The sequence below is a fragment of the Spermophilus citellus genome, assembly GCF_964194105.1.
Source record: "Spermophilus citellus genome assembly, chromosome: 10".
Taxonomy (NCBI): Eukaryota; Metazoa; Chordata; class Mammalia; order Rodentia; family Sciuridae; genus Spermophilus; species Spermophilus citellus.
In genome coordinates this window covers 98,611,907-98,630,266 of record NC_138197.1, presented here as the reverse complement: position 1 = coordinate 98,630,266, position 18,360 = coordinate 98,611,907, and the positions used below count along the sequence as shown (strand labels likewise).

The 18,360-nt window shown below is 34.8% G+C and overlaps 1 protein-coding gene across 2 annotated transcripts in view; it reads right to left on the bottom strand.

Annotated features, from left to right (window-relative positions):
• The window catches only part of OTOGL (otogelin like), a gene marked incomplete at both ends in the record, with an annotated part of 123,565 nt that overhangs the window by 74,494 nt on the left and 30,711 nt on the right, over positions 1–18,360 (bottom strand). For both annotated transcript variants that reach the window (XM_081311620.1, XM_081311621.1), the window contains 10 exons: positions 837–889; positions 3,665–3,739; positions 4,318–4,483; positions 6,486–6,695; positions 9,441–9,565; positions 13,208–13,385; positions 14,761–14,884; positions 16,097–16,242; positions 16,741–16,787; positions 17,642–17,750. In XM_081311620.1, coding sequence (XP_081167746.1) covers positions 837–889; positions 3,665–3,739; positions 4,318–4,483; positions 6,486–6,695; positions 9,441–9,565; positions 13,208–13,385; positions 14,761–14,884; positions 16,097–16,242; positions 16,741–16,787; positions 17,642–17,750 — 1,233 coding nt within the window. The remainder of the gene's footprint in view (positions 1–836; positions 890–3,664; positions 3,740–4,317; positions 4,484–6,485; positions 6,696–9,440; positions 9,566–13,207; positions 13,386–14,760; positions 14,885–16,096; positions 16,243–16,740; positions 16,788–17,641; positions 17,751–18,360) is intronic.

The window sequence follows — 18,360 nt, the reverse complement described above, 5'->3', positions numbered from 1 at the left end:
TTTATAGTAATACATAATTGGCCATTCAAAAATTAACAAAGCAATAGCTCACTATTAATTTTATCAGCCTACCTCTTCCTGTCCAATATAAATGAAAACAAGCATTATTATTTGTGTGGAATTTTTCCATAGTTGCTAAGAATTGGGGGTTCTTTCTTTGAATGATGAAAACAAATATATAGGATCCCCTAAAATGTAAGATCATCAAGAAAGCTATTCAAGTGTAAAATGACGGCTAAGGAGATATGACAACAGATGTCCTTTTATATGCCACTTTTAATAGATTGCTACCAGACCCAGATCCTTGCTACTCATAATGTAGTCCAGGAACATGCAGCATTGGCATTGCCTTGGCCATTGATAGAAATGCAAAATCTCAGGTATTGTCCCTGACCTACTGAATCACAATCTGCATTTTAATAAGATTCCATTGGTTTCATACACATTAACATCTGAGTAGTGCTGGTCTAGAGTAGAGTGTCTCAATTTCTGCATCGGTAATGGGTCACAACAAGTGTCTAGACACTATCCCTAAAGCCTTTGGGGCACCTGAAGCACAGGCAGGCAGCATTTAGGCAGCATTTAGGCAGCATCCCTGAGCTGAGCAGCTCTGCCCTAGGCAACAACATATGCTCACCCCAAACTGTCCTAGAAATACGCTAATTATAAATGTGAAAAAGTTGGGGATCACTGGAGCATCATGTTGGGAAACATTGCAAGGCTGCATCCGGGCACATGGGCAAGGAGGGCTGTGGTGGACAGAGGATTTCTCCCAGAAGACTAGGGTCAGCACCAGATTGCATTCTCCTTGAGGAAAATACTGAACTGGGACTCACCAGTGGAGGGCGTTGCTGATTCATCACATTGCACAGTCCCATTTGAACACTGGCTAGAAGTAAAGAAATAGTTAACTTCTGAATCCAAATATCTCTCTCTCTCTCTCTCTCTCTCTCTCTCTCTCTCTCTCTCTCTATCTATCTCTCTCTCTCTCTCTCTCTCTCTCTCTCTCTCTCTCTCTTTTCCTATTGCAATAATAATTTAATGTGAAAGAATTGAATACATATACAAACGTTACATTTTTTCCCACAACATTTTTTACAAATAAGTTATTACCTCAGGTCCAACTTTACAGCTATTTCAGTATAACATATTTTTATCCAACAGCTTTATGTATGGACCACTGTGAGAGGCATAGGGATAAAGACCCAGATTAATTGTCTTGACCCAAGGGCTTATATCTTGCTAGGAGAGGAAAATAGACAATAATTTATGCAGTGTGATATCTGCAATACAGAAATAGGTTTAAGAGATAGCAAAAACAAAAAAAGATATTTTAAAATCTGTTAGAAACTGACATCAAGGTGGTCAAAGGTGGTAAAGCCTGAACAATTTGAAGAATGGATGGCAGTTACGACATGGACAAGGTAGGAAGGCTCTAACACTAGATGGAAACACAAACCACGAGGGTAAAACAGTGTTCTCTGTGACTAAGTGCCATGAGGTGAGGATGGTAAAGGAGGCAGATGCCAGGTCCTACTGAGATGCTATCTTGAGTTAAGCCATATGGTTGGCTAGAATTTTAGGAAATTCATTCTGACAGCAGCACTGAAAACAGAGTGGAATCGCATCATTCTTGCAACCCAGAATCTAAAGTCAGGGCATAAGGCGAAAACAGTATCAGGCAAATTGACCTTGAAAATCCCTTCAGAAGGCAGCATGACAGGGAACAACACACGAGTTCTCAGTTAGTGGTTTTTCCTTCAACTTTGAGCAGATCCTGTGTCCTATATTTGACCCCAGATGAAGAAACTGACTGATGTATTAAGGGACCACATCACATGAAAAATATGCCTGTGCATTGTTTAACAGTACATCGACACTATGGGTGCAGAGAAACTGAGACAGACAGGCCTCAGACCATACATCCAGGTCTTCCTACCATACCTCTTCTGGGACATAGGTTTTTAAAAAAGAATGCAAATTATATCACTATACTAATTGAATTTTTTTTTATTTTTTGCAATGAGGACTTTATTCTTATTTAATTTATATAAATAAATTCAATTATATTAAATTCAACTATATTAAATTCAAAAGAGAGTCAATGTCTTGGCAAAATGAAAGTGAAGCAAGACTAAAAGCAAGAAGAATGTGGCTTGAATGTGGTTGTCTCCACCAGAACTCATGTTGAGGCCTGAACCCCAAAGGATATGGTAGTGTTATAAGGTAGGGCCTAATTGACTCCATCATAGGGGCACAATCCTAAGAAAGGATTGATGCTTTTATCAGCGAGACTGTTTACCACTGTTATAAGAAAACATCCTTGCTTGCTTGCTTGCTCCCCATCTCCCCATGGAACCTCTCCACCCCCCCCCACACACACACACACACAGAAAGAGAGAGAAAGAGAGAGAGAGAGAGAGAGAGAGAGAGAGAGAGAGAACATCCTGTGAGGTCATCTTTCACAAGGCCCTCATCAGAAGCCTTCATGGGTGCTAGGCTCTTGGGCCTCCAAAACTGTGAATTAAATAGGCCTCTTTTCTTCTGAAGTGCTCAGCCTGGGATCTTTTGTTATAGCAACCCCCACCCCCCCCAAAAAAAAAAAAAAAAACTAAGATCATTTTGAAAGATTTAGAGAAGAGAGGTTGAAAGACATTACTAACATAGAATGAGAAGAAAGGAATGGATATCTATTAAACATAAAGAATGAAATTAGGGAAAATCCAAAATTGTTGGGGATTTGTTGGCTAGGTGTGTTGAGTAGGAGAAAGGAATCAAAGAGGACTCTCAGATTTTAGCTGGGGAAACTATATGAATAGTAGTGCAATCTACTAGAGAAAGATCCAAGAGTTTAAGTGGGGGCAGGAGGAGGAGATGGAGACAACAATAAGGAAAGCTGAGTATAAATGATATCCTGCTGTAGATGCCAAGTTAGTTACTGCGCTGTCTGCAGTACAGCAAGCTCAGCAAGGTCAGTATGCCTGGGATTAAATCCTAGCTCTGCCATCAAGTTGCTTAGCCACTCATGCTTCATTTTCCTCATATATAAATTGGCATAAAGCAAAAGCACCTATCTCTTAGGGTGAGAGTGATAAGTGTTTAATAATAAATGTAAAACACAGAATGGTACCAGGACTACAGAAGGTGCACAGTAATGGCTAGAGACTATGGTTGTTATTACCATTATCTCACATTATATTATTATCGTAAGCACCTATGGTGCACCTGAAAAAGGGAGGTTAGCAGTTGGATAAAGATAAATGTGGACTGCTGCACAGACGTGCTTGTGTTTTTAATAGGCAGGCTACAATTGAAATGTAACAGGCCAGTTACAACTGGATAACGGTGATATCGTACAAGTTTTGCTGTCCCTGGGGAAGAGGTGCACTTACTCCTGTATGTGACATCATTCAAATCTATTTTGGAATTACCTTTTATGAGCTGGTAGATAAACCATGAAACTAAAACCCTTAGTAATATACAGTATATGAGTATCCATCCCACCTGTAATTTCAGTCAAAGAACTAAAACTAATTAAAAGGCTTTTGTTTCGCTGTGTGACAAATTCAGAACTCTGTCATGCAGTGATGAATACAAGACTCAGGCATTCCATATTATTTGAATGTAATTTATGCATGTATTTAATATATTCATTGAAACTTACCATAAGCCTGAGGGTGTTGGGATGAGCTCCCCAGGCTGATAAACGCTGCCCCTATAATGACACCGGCAGTAATATCTACCACAGAAAAACAAGGTTAAGTAAATAAAATGGGATATGAATTCTGTCAAGTCACTAAAAGTACACCCTGTGTTCTTAATAGGTCATTGTTAGGCATATGCTCAAGTTGTCATTATTCACAAATAGCAGAAATTGTTTAAATATAGTCTTGTGTGGCTTCAGATTTTGTTTTTCAAAATACAAATCACAAACTGTCTTAGTTTAGCTACAAGAAAAGTCACTGAATGCACTTCAGAGAAGCACAACTAATAAATCATTTAGCACTGTGTGTTACGACCAAAGTCTTCACCTCATGTGGAAACTGAGAAACTTCTGAGTGCTGACAGACATTACAATCCTGCTACTAAAATGTGCTACATAACAGTGAAACATAAGCCCTGTTACTGATTTGGATATGTGAAAAGCAAGTAGGAATAAACTTAGGATTAACTGTCAGATTCCTTAGCTCCTTCTGTAGCTATTTGTGAATATAAAAACACAAAGGGAGTGGGAAAAGGCATTAAGAAATAAGCAAGCAAGCCCATTTGACTTATAAAAATAAAAACTGATAGTATCAACCCATTTCCATGACTTACATGGGCACACAAAAGTTAAGGGTGTCTTCATAAAATTTGCCTTCAGGACAGTTACAGCCTTCAGCACAGTCATCATTGCACTGTTCCGGGGAAGAGAGAGAGGTGCAGGAATGGCGGCAAAATGAGGAACAGTGATGATACAGCATGCCCTTTTGGCATACCACAGCTAAAGACAAAGGAAAGTCACTTGAGAAAGATGTCCACAGGGCACAGAAACAGGGTACATTTACTTAAAGATTCAGGATGGACACAAATCATGAAAAAAAGCTTTTTTACATGGATTAGCATAGAACATTCCAGAATCCTACAACAGTAAATAAATAAACAATTCCTGGCCTTAGTAATAAGTATAACAGAAGAATAAAATTTCAATTTTGAAGTCATTTTAAGTGTGATACTGTACCATTCCTGGAGGTACTACAATACCAGGTTGATGTATGGAGTGGATGGAGTAAGCTCCTATTCCACCTCCCTGCTCCAAAAGTCCATTTAATATATTGTCCACAGATAGAGGATATATCAAATATTAAACTGATAAGAACAGATATTTCACTTGATCTTTAATATGTAAGGTTTTCATATATCTGAATAAACTTTCTTTTTCTCCAATTTGAATCTCGGTATTATTATACTGTCACCATCATCGTTAGAGCATTCTTTAAAACTAGGTAAACTTTCAGTCTTCTACAAAGAAGACAATTTTTGACTTTATTGATGCCCATTCATAGTTTTGTTTTGTTTTTTATTCTCCTTTTTAAAAATATTTTTAAAGTTGTCAATGGACTTTATTTATTTATATGCCTTGCAGAGAATCAAACCCAGGGCCTCACACATGCTAGGAAAGCACTCTACCACTGAGCTACGACCCCAGCCCTTTTTTCTGCTTCTTAATCATGTTTATACTTTTCTCAAAACCCTTCCAATTTCTCCAAACAGACTGATTATGGTAGACAAACAGAGATATTCTAAAAATGCACTTGTACAAACACTAAAAAGTTTTGAATAAATAAATTTATTATTTTAAATATATAATGGGAGGATATCCCAGATGCCAGAGATGAAGGGGGAAAGAAAATCCAGAGCTGTGAGAGCTGGAGGGGAGGACTGATCCTAGTAATCCTGGATCTCAGAAACAGAAAAAAAAAAAAGTTAGTCCTTTACGAAGTAAGGAATTTGGAGACCCTTAACTCAGATGCTCAAAGAGCAGCACTCTCAGCTGAAAGGAAGGACCAAAGCAAGAGTCAGAAAATTTCCTCTCCAAGGGGCCAAATATTAAGAATTTTCAGTTTTGTAGACAGTAGTATCTTTCACAACTATTCAACGTTTTGTGCTTGAAGCACAAAAACCCCCAGAGACCACATGTAAACAAAGAAGGAGGCTTTTCTCCAAAGAATTTCATCCACAAAAGCACAAGGGCCCCAGGGATGTGGCTAGCTAATGCCTGCAATTGATGAAATCTGCTAATATGATACAGAAAAAAGCTAGGAAGTGTCTGTGACAGATGTGATAAAATAAAGTTACCTGTACAAACTCATAATGCCAGACACATTCTGTACAGATTTGGTATATGAATTTATATTATTTTTATATTTATATTATTTTTTTTCTCAGAAAGCTAAAGCTAAGCAATTACCACCAATATTGGCCAATGATACTCCTGGAATAACAATGCTTTGTCAAACTACTGTGGGAGCAGAGAGGTAGACAGAGGAGTTCCCCCAAAACCTGAGTCTCACCAATTTAATTGGGGACCTGATAAAGATTCGTGAATAAAAATGTTACCAGACACACAAGGAGCCCATCCGTTTTAACTACAGATCAACTTGCCACTGTATCACATGATGCCTTTCCATATTTTTCAATATTTAAATATGACATTTTCATCCTAAGAATTTTTTCAAAATGTTCTAATTGTTTCTGATGCACATATCAAACATAATTACACTCTAATTTTGCTTACAGCATAAACAATCAAAAGTTCTTGGTCTTATCCAACATATCTCCAATTTTAGGGAACAAAATACTTCATCTGTTTTTCATGTTTGTACACTATTTCAAATAACTTACACACAATATTGAGACTTTAAAAAATAATAAGAGCAATAATTGTAAAAACAAAAATCTCTGATGTGTTTTTTGATAGTCTTTATCAGTGCCATCAAACTCACCACAGAATGAAATCTGAGCTCTAAAGTCGATGGGAACTCCACGCTGACCACAGAGGTAGGCATAGTGGGCAAGAGCATTGCACAGGCAGGGGCTCCCACACTTGCATGCATCGTGGCGGCATAGCTGATAGTACAGCCCAGGGCTCACGTAGATGTGGCAAGAAGCAAAGAGTTCCTGGTGGATGACATCACAGTGCGCTGCATACCCAACTAACAGACAAAGATTCCCATTAGCATCTCATATCTTACCCCTAATTACCAGGTTCCAGAACTATTCAAGCATATTCAAGTATCCTTGATTTCCTACTGAAGCATTCTATGTTGCACATCACTTTAAATGAGAGTCAATATACCCAGCTTCTACAGGGGTTTTTTGTGTGTGTGTTTATGATTTTGGTGATACTAATAACAACACTTAGTACATATTTAATAACTTTTTAGCCAAAAATATATCAACAACAAAAAATATTTTTGTACTTGAATGATAGGAGTAACAAAAGGGTTGATAGAAGCAGGAGCCTCAATCACCCATTGCCTGAGGACCATCTGAGGAAACCTGCTATGAAAAACTAGGGAATATTGAGAGACTTAACTCCAGACAACCACACATAATGAAAGTGGTTCCAGATTATGGATGTAAGGATAACATTATATAAGATACAATTATCCAGGAAGGATGAAGAATCATTTTTCACTCCACTGGAGTCTCCAAGGTGAATGGTAATGTGGCAGATGCCACATAATCACTGAACTCAATGTTGGCACAATGCATAGTATGCAATGCCTGGCAGACATTAAGAGCTTAATTATGCTTGATAAATGAATCTATGAATGTAAGAATAAAAGTAATGAATAGAAATTAGGCATTGGATTAAATGTTAAGGGTCACGGACCTATAACTGCCATTATCTCATTTAGAGGCAGGTCTTTATTATCAGATCTTGAAATCTATTGATTTTTCCCTTGAGAATGACTGGCCAGATATAATCCTTTATTGAATTAACAAAACAAGTTTGGCAAAATAATCTAGATCCTATCTTGCTGAAAAAGACTGGGTCTGTGGTTCCTTAATGTAGTGCTCCTGGGTTGCCATGGTTTCCTTCAGATATAGCTAATCAATCTTTACATTGTCATTGTCTTTGAGAGAGCAGATAAGCTGCTAGACATCAGAATTTTTTCAATACTAAGGAATTATACTAAACTTATTTGGTTGAGAAATTTAAGTATATTAATTATTAGTAAGGAGACATGGTAATTGCCTACATTTTTACATTTTCCCCCTCTGGGTATGCACATACATCTGAAAATAAGGCATTTAGACTTAGCAGTATATTGTTGGTATACGTATTCCTAACACAAAGGGATCCTGAACAAGCAATATAATATATGAATGAGACCATTATTGTGTGCCCTAAGGATATGTCAACCAAAAGATATTTCTACCGACATTAAGTAAAGGGTAACTCAAGAACATCTTTGTGGGAAAAAAAAAAACTTCAGAATACAGAGTAGCTATTGACTTTTGTGTATTTATTTTCCTTTCTTTGAGGATCTTCATGAATTTACCCATTCAAAAAATTTTTTCAAAATAATCACAGTTCATAGCAAAAATAAAGGAAGATAATATCTAAAATATACATTATAGAAGACATAGAGCATGGGGGAAGAGTGATGGAAAACACAGCAAAATGACATACAGTAAAAGATGAGTGGAGAAGAAACAAGAGGGAAACTGAATTTATTAATTGAGCTCTATTTAAACTTGTATATGCTATTAAAAGATAAACTTGTTGAAATATCAAGGATGAAATCTAATAATGAAGAAACAAACCAAATAAGACTATTTGAAGAAAAGGTAGGTTAGTGAAATATAGGGTATAGAATTGAGAAAAAATGTTGTTAAATAGGCATGAGATCAAAAGTAGTAAGTAAATCATAGGGGTCAAAATCTCTAGTCTAGCCATCTTTGGACAGGAAAATCAATAAAGTTAACAATCTTCTTCAACTTTAAAAGCTATCTCAACTTTCTTCTTTAGAAAAAGTATTGACAGCAATATTATCTTGTGGTTTTTTCAATACACCAAAACAACAAGGTATTAATAAAAACCATGACAATCAACAGAATCTTCCCATATAACCACCATAAAATCTAGAAATTGTATGTGAATGCCTAACCAATATTAGTAATGTTTAAAATTAACTATGTAAAAATGTTAAATCAGCCAATTAAAGGAACAAGATTAAAATTATAAGAATATCTATTTAAGCATGTACATTTTTATTTATAAAGTAATTTTACCAAAAAGAAATCTCCTTTCACTGAGAAATGAAGTAGAATTTTAACATGGTTTATTGAAGCTTTAGTTTAAAAACATACACCCCCAAATTTTTCACGTCAGTTGCATTATCTTTGCAAATTGGAATTCTGGGGCAAACTGATATCCGCCTAACAGTCCCAGACCATCTTTGGGTGACTGGCTTCCTGCTTATGGAGATGCAACATATGTTATGAGTAGGAATGGTGATGGGCGTCAATAAGATATCATGATGGGATTGTCATAAACAGGAGAATCACTAAGTTAACACACTATAGAATAGAAGTCAAATATCTCAGAACTATGACATCATTATTAAAGTATTTCCAGAGACTTTTCTTTAGCATTCAAATATTTCAAAAGCTCCAAAATGCTAACCAACAATTGGGAAGAAGGGATTTCTTTAAACACCTAAAATAAGTAATTTTGTGAGTGCAAAAGAGTAAATAAAAGTCGTTTTCTGTTCTTTTTGAAAGCCTCAATTACATGCAGTTGTAATTTTAAACAAAAATATATAAGGAATGGTACTGACTTAGCATAATAAAGAAAATTGGAATTTAAAATCACCATACAATTTCACAAAATTAGAGCAGCATATGGAACATTCTCCCTAAGTTTACATGCAGAAAGGAAGACTTACTGTTTTGTTGATTAATGTTACAGGGGTCTACCATTGGCACATGAACAGGTGCAAAACAGGTGGAGGAAACCCTCCATGCATTTGCATGAAGTTGTGGGGTTCCTTCTATCATGCCTGAGGGAGAACTACAAAGCAAAGAAAAAGTTCACTCATTCATTTTATTAGTTCATAATCTTCAAATATTTAAATAATAGAATATTATTTTTCTTAATGTACAAAAAAAATCTTAGAGCTTGAAATTTTCTGCCAGTTTTCAAAAATGTAGTGATAATAGCTTCCTGCTATTGAGAGTTTACATTTTGCCAACTTGTTGGCATACAGGATTCTATTTAATCTTCACCTCAATCTATCACTGCTTCTACAGAGAAAGCAAAGCAAAAATTCAGAGAAATATTAAATTTCATTAAGCTAATTAATGGCAAAAACAAGATTCAAATCTAGTTTTCATTGAGTTGATCAAACATTACTTACAAAACCAAAGTTTTAATGTGTGTTGTTTAAGTGCATGTGGAGACAAAGGTGTGGGTAGCTCAGATGATTATTTTCAGGCTAAAGATAAACATCTCAAAAAATAAATAAGCTATATTTTTGGTTGAACATATCAATTTCCATTATGAATCCTGACATACTGAAGTTCCATCATGAAGTAAGCAAACCAAAAGAATATTCCAAGAAAACAGTATGAAAGACACCTTTTGTCCAAGTTTGCTCACTTCTTCAGCTTCCTCAACAAACCCAAATTGAAGAAAACCATTTAGCATTCTGAAATCAGATTTAGAAACCACATCAGTGTTTAGGAGCCAATATACAATTCCATCTCCAGCAGCCATCAAGATTTATTTGATTCAACAACAAACATTTATTAAGTGACAGTCCCTACTGGACTGTCAAAACCACTTATATGGAATTAAGGTAAACTCAGTCTCCTTTTGGAAGCATTTGACGACACCACAAGTCCTGACTGCATTAATTGCCACAACAATTAGAAAGATAGGCTTTTCCTAAATTCTTCACATTGTCCTTTGGTAACTACTTTGGTAAGACTTTAGCTCAACCACCCTCAATGAAGTTTCCTCACCAGAATGACTGAGACAGGAAAGAAACAAAGGGGCTTCACAAGTCATTCCACAATGCTCATCCAATGCCCACCCCACCCTCTCCTTCCTTTTCTATTATTCTTCAAAGTCAAATCACTCTGGAACTTCGAAGAATTAGAACAAACATCTGATTCAAAATCTCATTGGTTCAATTGCATGACCTACACTAGTTCTTTCTTCTTGTTTTTTTTTTTTTTTCCCTCCACTCCCCTCCCCTTTTCTTCCCTCCCAGGGACAATAAAACAGTTTGGGATGATGCACATAGTCAGGGTTCCCAGGAGGAACTGATCCAGAGCCCTGCTCTATTTCATTTAGTTTACTTATAACAATAAATACCAAAAAAAAAAAAGAATTAGGAGCCAAAATATAGACTTATTTACTTATTATATTTCATTTTAAAAAATAGCCTTTCAGCTCAACATACTTGATTTACTTTAACAAGGCATGTAAAATAAATTTTCAATTAATAGTTTCCATTAAACTATGTTTGCAGATTCACATTAACCTTTGTGAAGCAAAGAATTTTAACTACTTTAGTTGGAAAGCTAAACAGTGTTCAAAAGTTATCTCTGACTCTGAAATATTATCCTGTACTCTTATCGCGCCTGAATGTTTATGCATGGAGGAGACTGGTGCCTTAGAAAGTGGCAGACAGATCTGCCATCTGTTAAACACTGACGGCTAACCCATTCTGACAAACAAGGCAAAGAAAGCAGGCTTAATATCTTTCCTGAACATCTTAACCAAGCCTCTTGATGTAGTATCTGTTTTTCAAGTAGGATAAAGATATTAATATTCTGACCTACAAGTAAATAAAACAAAAAATTATCTCCAAACAAATTAATCACACAGGAGATAAGATAAAAGAAATTCTTTTTAATTTCAAAAAAAAAAATTTAAATGACACTTCTCCCAACCCATTCCAAATTTTCTTCTCAATGCCTCATTAAAAGTTCTGCTCAGTTCAATTTGTCTGTCCAATATATACAAGATTCCTATGCATATAAAATAAAGGCTGGGGTGTGGCTCAGTGGTAGAGCACTTGCCTAGCATGTGTGAGGCACTGGGTTTGATTCTCAGCACCACATATAAATAAATGAATAAAATAAAGATCCACCAACAATTAAAAAAACATATATTCCTATGAATACAAGAACCAAGGATATAATCCTTAGTCTCACAGGTCTTGCAGTTTGGTGGAAACCAAACAGATAAACAAAGGATTTCCACAGACAATAAAATTAGAATTAATTTTATCTGATGGAATATAAACTAGCTTTTAGAAGTAAATAATATCTGAATTGGATTTAACAATAAGCAAAAGCTCATGAGGAAGATTAGGAGGAGGAAACAATCCCAAACAGAAAAAAAGAGTATGTGTAAAAGTATTTAAAAAAAAAAAAAAAAAAAAGCCTGCTACATGGAGGACAATTCCCCTGGGAAATGTCCCTTGACTTCTCTGCCCTAATGACCTTCTTTTAATTCCTGTTGTGCTTTTAACTACAAACACAAAGCTCAACATTTAATTTTTTAAAAAATTACCTCAGTGTTTTTATGTATTTATTGGTGAATACCTTGCCTAGCACTAAACAGTTCTTCTTTAAATTTTTTTATTAAGGTCTGGTTGGCAAATAAAAATTGTATATATTTATGGTGTGCAAAGTAATGTTTTGGTGGTATATACATGTGCCCACTGTGAAATGGTTAAATGAAACCAATGAACTTACCTGCCACCTCACCATGATCTTACAATCTTTGTGTGAGAACACAGAACATCTACTCTCTCAGCAATTTTCAAGTATATAATATATTAACTCCAGACATTATGCTGTATAATAAATCTCTATACATCCTCTCTAACTGAAACTGTTTCCTTGGACTAACATCTCCCATCCAGCCTCTGCCTTCCTCAGTCCCTAACAACCACATACTTTTTTACATTTTCAGATTCCAAATATTTCTTAAAGGTTTTGATCCCCTCCCAACCTGCAATACCAGTGCCTTGAGGAGGTAAACAATGTCATCCTGCTTAAATTGCTCTCACTGTGCTTTTAGCAAAATAACAGTTGCTCAAAACGTCTACACTAAATTATGCACTGCTTGTTTTCACAGGTATGTGATAAGTGTTAATTTTAAGGGAGGGATACAGATATATTTTATTGCTTTTCTTCCAATGGAACACAAACTTCCATAAAATACAATAAATTTAGATACAACATGTGCTTTAAAGCTATCATTACTACCAAATAATATCCATAATTTAAAGTATAACTTACTGCCACTAATACAAAATTACATTAAGATTGTCTAAAAGGCTGCATGTTTTCAAAAATAACATACTATTAAGTATTGATAGGTCGTAGAGAACAACAGGTAGTGGTTAGCCCAAAGGCTGAGTCACACTGCCAATATTCAAAGCCTAGCTCCAGTACATGAGCTAAATGACCTTGAAGATTTATATGCCACTTTGAGATCTTGGTTCCTTTCTTATCTATGAAACAAAGACACTAATCAGGGGATTGCTATACAATTTAAATATGGTGATCTATGTTAAGTTCTTCAAACAGTGACTGCTAAGCTCCTTTTAGTTAAGTAAACATTTTTAATGAATTTATATCCTCTGAATTGCCAGTCATTAAACTCAGTTGACTATTCATAAATCATACTTACAGAAAATCATCCCTTATATTTCCATTAAATGTGCCACACAGACCTAATGTTCTTCTTTTCCAGGCACTAGTGAGTTGAATATAAATTCTTTCCCCATCTATAGCAAACAAGATCTTTAAGCCAAATGTGGTTTTTAGAAGAATAAATAATGATGACAGAGTTTGAATCTCAACAATTCCTAGGGAATGAAAAGAACATATATAAATCAGTTTTAAGACATAGGCAGTGTTCAGAAATGTTAAAGTATGATTCTTCTTCTAATGGACTGGGAAGTGGGGGCGGCAGGTTTGAAGTTCCTTCCTGAGCCCTGGGGCCAAAATTTGCCACCTTATCCTGCTTTCTTTTCTTCCATTTCCCTTTCTTTCTCCTACTTTTCTGGATCATCAGTAAATCAGTGGCTTTTGCCACCTGACGAGTTATTCTTCATTGCCCCTGTATCCTTATTACAAGTTTGGCCATCCATCTGATCAAATAAGGCAGAATGATGAGACTCATTCTTTGATCACTCTCTTCCCCTCAGTGCCATTTCCAACTAACCTCAGTCTAATCCACAACTAATTTCAGTCACTACGTCTTCTTTCCATCTCTATGGTCACCACCTTGTATCAGTTCCTCCTTATTTCTTGCATACCCCACTTTACAACATCCTAACATTGTCAGTGTCTCTTGTCTAGTGATCTGCAAAGTCACTTCCACAGAGTTGTCTTTGTAATCTATCAAAGAAATCACGAAAGCTACTTAAAACTCATTGTTTCTTTGCTTGAACCATATGAGATTGCCATCTTTGTACATAAAATTGTCAGATAATGATAATTTCATATTTGACTCCATTTGAAGTTCAAGTTCCTTAGCATGATACCTGTGTAGCATCAGTATGTAATTTGTAATACAACTTGGAACATTTCTGAGAGTTTCACTCTGATATTAAAAGAAAATTATTAACAACTATGCTGTAGTCCAGTCATAAACAGGACTTATTCCATGAAATCACCATGTATGAGGCCCAATAAACAAGGTTTTTCCAGTGTCATCCCCACCTACTTTCCTAATCTCATCTCTGGACATTTCCCATTTTACCCTCTTCATGCTATAGCAGTGTCAAACCAGTTAAAGTTACCCCTACACAACTCACCCAAGTCTACACCACCCAGCTTTTCACGGACCATTTTCCCCATCTTTACCCCATGTGTTTAATGCTCAGTGAGAATTTCCTCCTTCAGATAACTTTCCATTCCTTTACTCCATGTTTCTCCCATCCCAGGGTTGCATGGGCTATACCTTATTTAAACCTACAAAGTTTGCCTACGAACCTTTGAGTGTATCACATGTTGCTAGAAACATCCATTTGCCTCTATCTCATCCCTTCCAAACTAAGTTATTAAATATTAAATCCCATAAACATGGTGGTCTTTGCTCTTTCTAACTGAGGACCTAGTGTCACAAAGGCACCCAAAAAATACAAGGTAGCCAGCCCCTGGGAAAAGACACCATGTAGGTTGTATTTGTTGCTGTTTCTAATGTACAGAAGGTGCAGCATTAGCACTGTTTCCTACCTTTCAGATTAAAGCCTTGGTTAGGACTGGTGAGGATCTGTCCTCCCCTACTAAGGGTCACTTGTTTGTTAAAATCATCCTCCAGAATTAGAGTTACAGACTGCAGGCAGACCAAGCCAAGATTCTGCATAAAAATCAAATTATCAAAGAGAGGAAAGAGAGGGAGACACAGACATAGAAAGAGACATGGTAGATGGGAAAACGGGAGGGAGAGAAAAGAAAGAAAGGAGAGAATGACTGTAAATATATTCTGGTGTACAGAAATCTTGAGCATAAGTAATATAATAACATGGCTGCTACATAATCCATGCCATATAGTCCCACTCCCAATAAAACATATCTATGGTACATTAAATATGTAATAAACATACATATATTTTATATAAAATATTAAATAAAAATGTTTTCCATAGTATATAGCTAAAATATTTTTCAAAACTCATATAACTGGTATATTTGACATATAAATTTCAATAAAGAACATACCCAAAAGATTTAAGATTCCATTTAGAAAGGTAATTCAGACTCTGGTAAGTTGCAAAGAAAAGAATTAAAATGGAAAAAAATCAAAAAAAGTAGTTCAGAATATTTGTTGGAAATAACTATTTTACATTGGAATAAAACTGAAAATTCTAAAGGTTTTAGCAAATTTTTGACCACCTATTTGAGAGATGAATAAAAGATCTTGGCTTCTTCATTTACAAAGTATTTGATGTTTGTTGTTTCACAAATATATCAAAAAGGTATATCTCAATATATTAAGAAAACCACTATATCTGTTTAGAATAATAAGAAACCTATTCAATCCTATCAAAAAATAATATCTGGGACTCGGGTTTTGGCTCAGTGGTAGAGCCCTTGCCTACCATGTGTGAGACACTGGGTTCAATTATCAGCACCACTTATAAAATAAATAAATAAATATCCATTGACAACTGAAAAAAATATTTTAAAAAATTATCTCTGTAACATAGTTTTGGAGTAATCAAAAATCTAGGCGCATTGTGCAATCATGCATGCAATTTTCAAAGTAGAAATAAAAAAAGAAAAAGCAATTAAATTTTTAAATTAAAAATTGCAATTAAATATGCAGTATTTATCTAGTCCAAGATATATTTGTTTTCACATTGTAGTATCTCTGAAATCAGAATTCATCATAAACAAAGATATGTCATGATTAATAGCATTTCTTCCTTTCTTTTGTACATCTCAATAATCATTGTCTTCTTAGTTGTGAAGACAATAACCATATTCATTCATGTTACTATTCTTAATTTAGATATGAAGTTTAAGTTTGAAAATGAATATTCTTCTGGTCATTTTGAGATGTTCTTACCTGTTCACAAGGGGCCTTCTGCAAAGTAATTGTGAATTTATCTTTTCCAGTTCCTTTCACAAGGATGTACTGGCACATGCCAATAAAAGAATAATGTCGACCATCAAAAGTTGTAAAATGAGAATCACCCACAACAGAGCATTGAACTACCAAAAAAAAAAGAATGAAGGAGGAGGAGGAAGGGGTGGGGGGAGAAGGAGAGGAGAGAAGGAGGTGAATGATGAAGAAATTATGTTAATTCTTAAAGAAAAAGGAGGTCAATTTAGGGAAAATAATCAATAATGCATTAAAAAGAACATCTAAAGTGTTTAAAATTTATTGGTTTCACAAATTTACTAGGCCAGATGAAATTATTCCACTTAATATCCATTTTAATTTTGAAATTTATTAAATGATAATTTTTCTACATACTTTATAAGTTTTATAATATGTACTAGTTTAATGAATTTTTACCAAATCTGCCTGCTCAAAGTTATCACTTATCCAATTTTCAATTTATCCTCTGAGTACCTGAATTTGTAGGTTATTGCATCTCTTGTTATATCCAAGATATATATAAAGAGATGTTTTAAAAATATTGCTATCTTCCTCCCCAGTTTAGAAAAAATTAAAAAATTTTCTTCAAAAACACTTTAAAAGATTACCTGGACAGTCATGCTCAGTGCAGTTCCAAACTCCACCAACACATACACTAAATAAAATTATAATAACATTAGTCCACTGGTATATAGAAACTGTATTAATGTTTGTACCAATGTATTGATTAATATACCAAAATATGTTTATAGTTTCAGAATAATTGGACTTAAAAAACACCTCTACAAAAGTTTAATTTACTAATAACTTTGTGCTGGTTAGCATCTAAATTATTATTTATTGTGTATTTATTTTTATTGCCACAAAGCATTGTGACAAGAGAAAAGACATCATCTATGTAAGATGAACACTACTTTCCATCTTCACAAAGAAAACAGTTTTAGAGGATGAAGGTAGAATTTCTAAAGACACCAGCATCTAAGAGCACAGTTAGGTATCTGACTGCATTTCTCTTATGTACACTAATGAGCCCAATAACAGGTAAATTTGTTTCTTTCTATGACTGTGCTAGAAGGATTTAATGTTTCCCCATAATCTTAGCTAATTTATTAAGGAAATATAAATCTTTCTAACCATCGCTCAAAATTGGCAATATAGGGAATCACTTTTTAAAAACATCCAATAGAGAAGTCCAGAAACAGCATCATGTTCTAAAAGTAAAAGTATATGCAAGTTAATTATTATAAATAATAAGAAAATGCAACAGACTTGTCATATGGGCATAGTATTTTATGAAATTGTTAAGGAAGACTGTAAAAATTACATCATAAAAGAAAATGTAGACACCCCCATGTAGTTTAAATAAAATGCAAATTGTATCTCAGAATTTTTAGAAGAAAGTAATAAGTAAATAAGAAAATAAGTAATAAGCTTTTTAAACAGTTGTTGTGATAAAGTTGTTAATAAACCAGATACCCCAAAATAATTGGCTGTACATTGATGACATACCATTTGGTACATTCTTGTTCAATTTTTGAACCAACTGCATAAGCTAATCCATGAAAACTACACGGGCAATTTTCCAAGGAGATGCAAGTCCCGTTGTCCATTATAAGGCCTATTTAAGAAAAATATATATCACATTCTCAAAAGAAATAATAAAGATTGCATTCTTTAAATATTATAATTCAATTAGCTTTTGTCAAATATCTGCTTATACTAACTGCTAGAAATTCAAATTCCTTTAGTTTCAAGGAGAATAACAGCAACCTGGCTTTCAGGCAATAGCTACCTTATAAGGGTTTATTTGTTTCTTTCTTTCTTGTTCATTCTTCTGTTTTCTCAAACCCCACAACATATAACCTAGCTTTTTACACTGAAAAAAATTATCTTTTTTTTTTAAATTTTACTGAGAAAACTAAAACAAAGATGGTGGGGTGGGGAAGGTTCTTCCATGGACTCCCATCATCATCACCTTCCCTCCAGAATCTGCGCACATAAACCCTGTCTTCCCACCCACTTCTAGATATCTATCTTTGCTCCTATCTAAAGTTAGTCTCCTCACCAGCAAACTATATCCCATCTTGTCTTAATTACTCAGTGACATTGCTCTAGCAGTTATTTCATTTCATAAGGGTCTATTTCAATGGTTTCAACATTTTTATCCCAACAAAAACTCCAGGTTCATCAAAAAGAATAAGATAACCAAATAGTGTGTCTTGTATTTG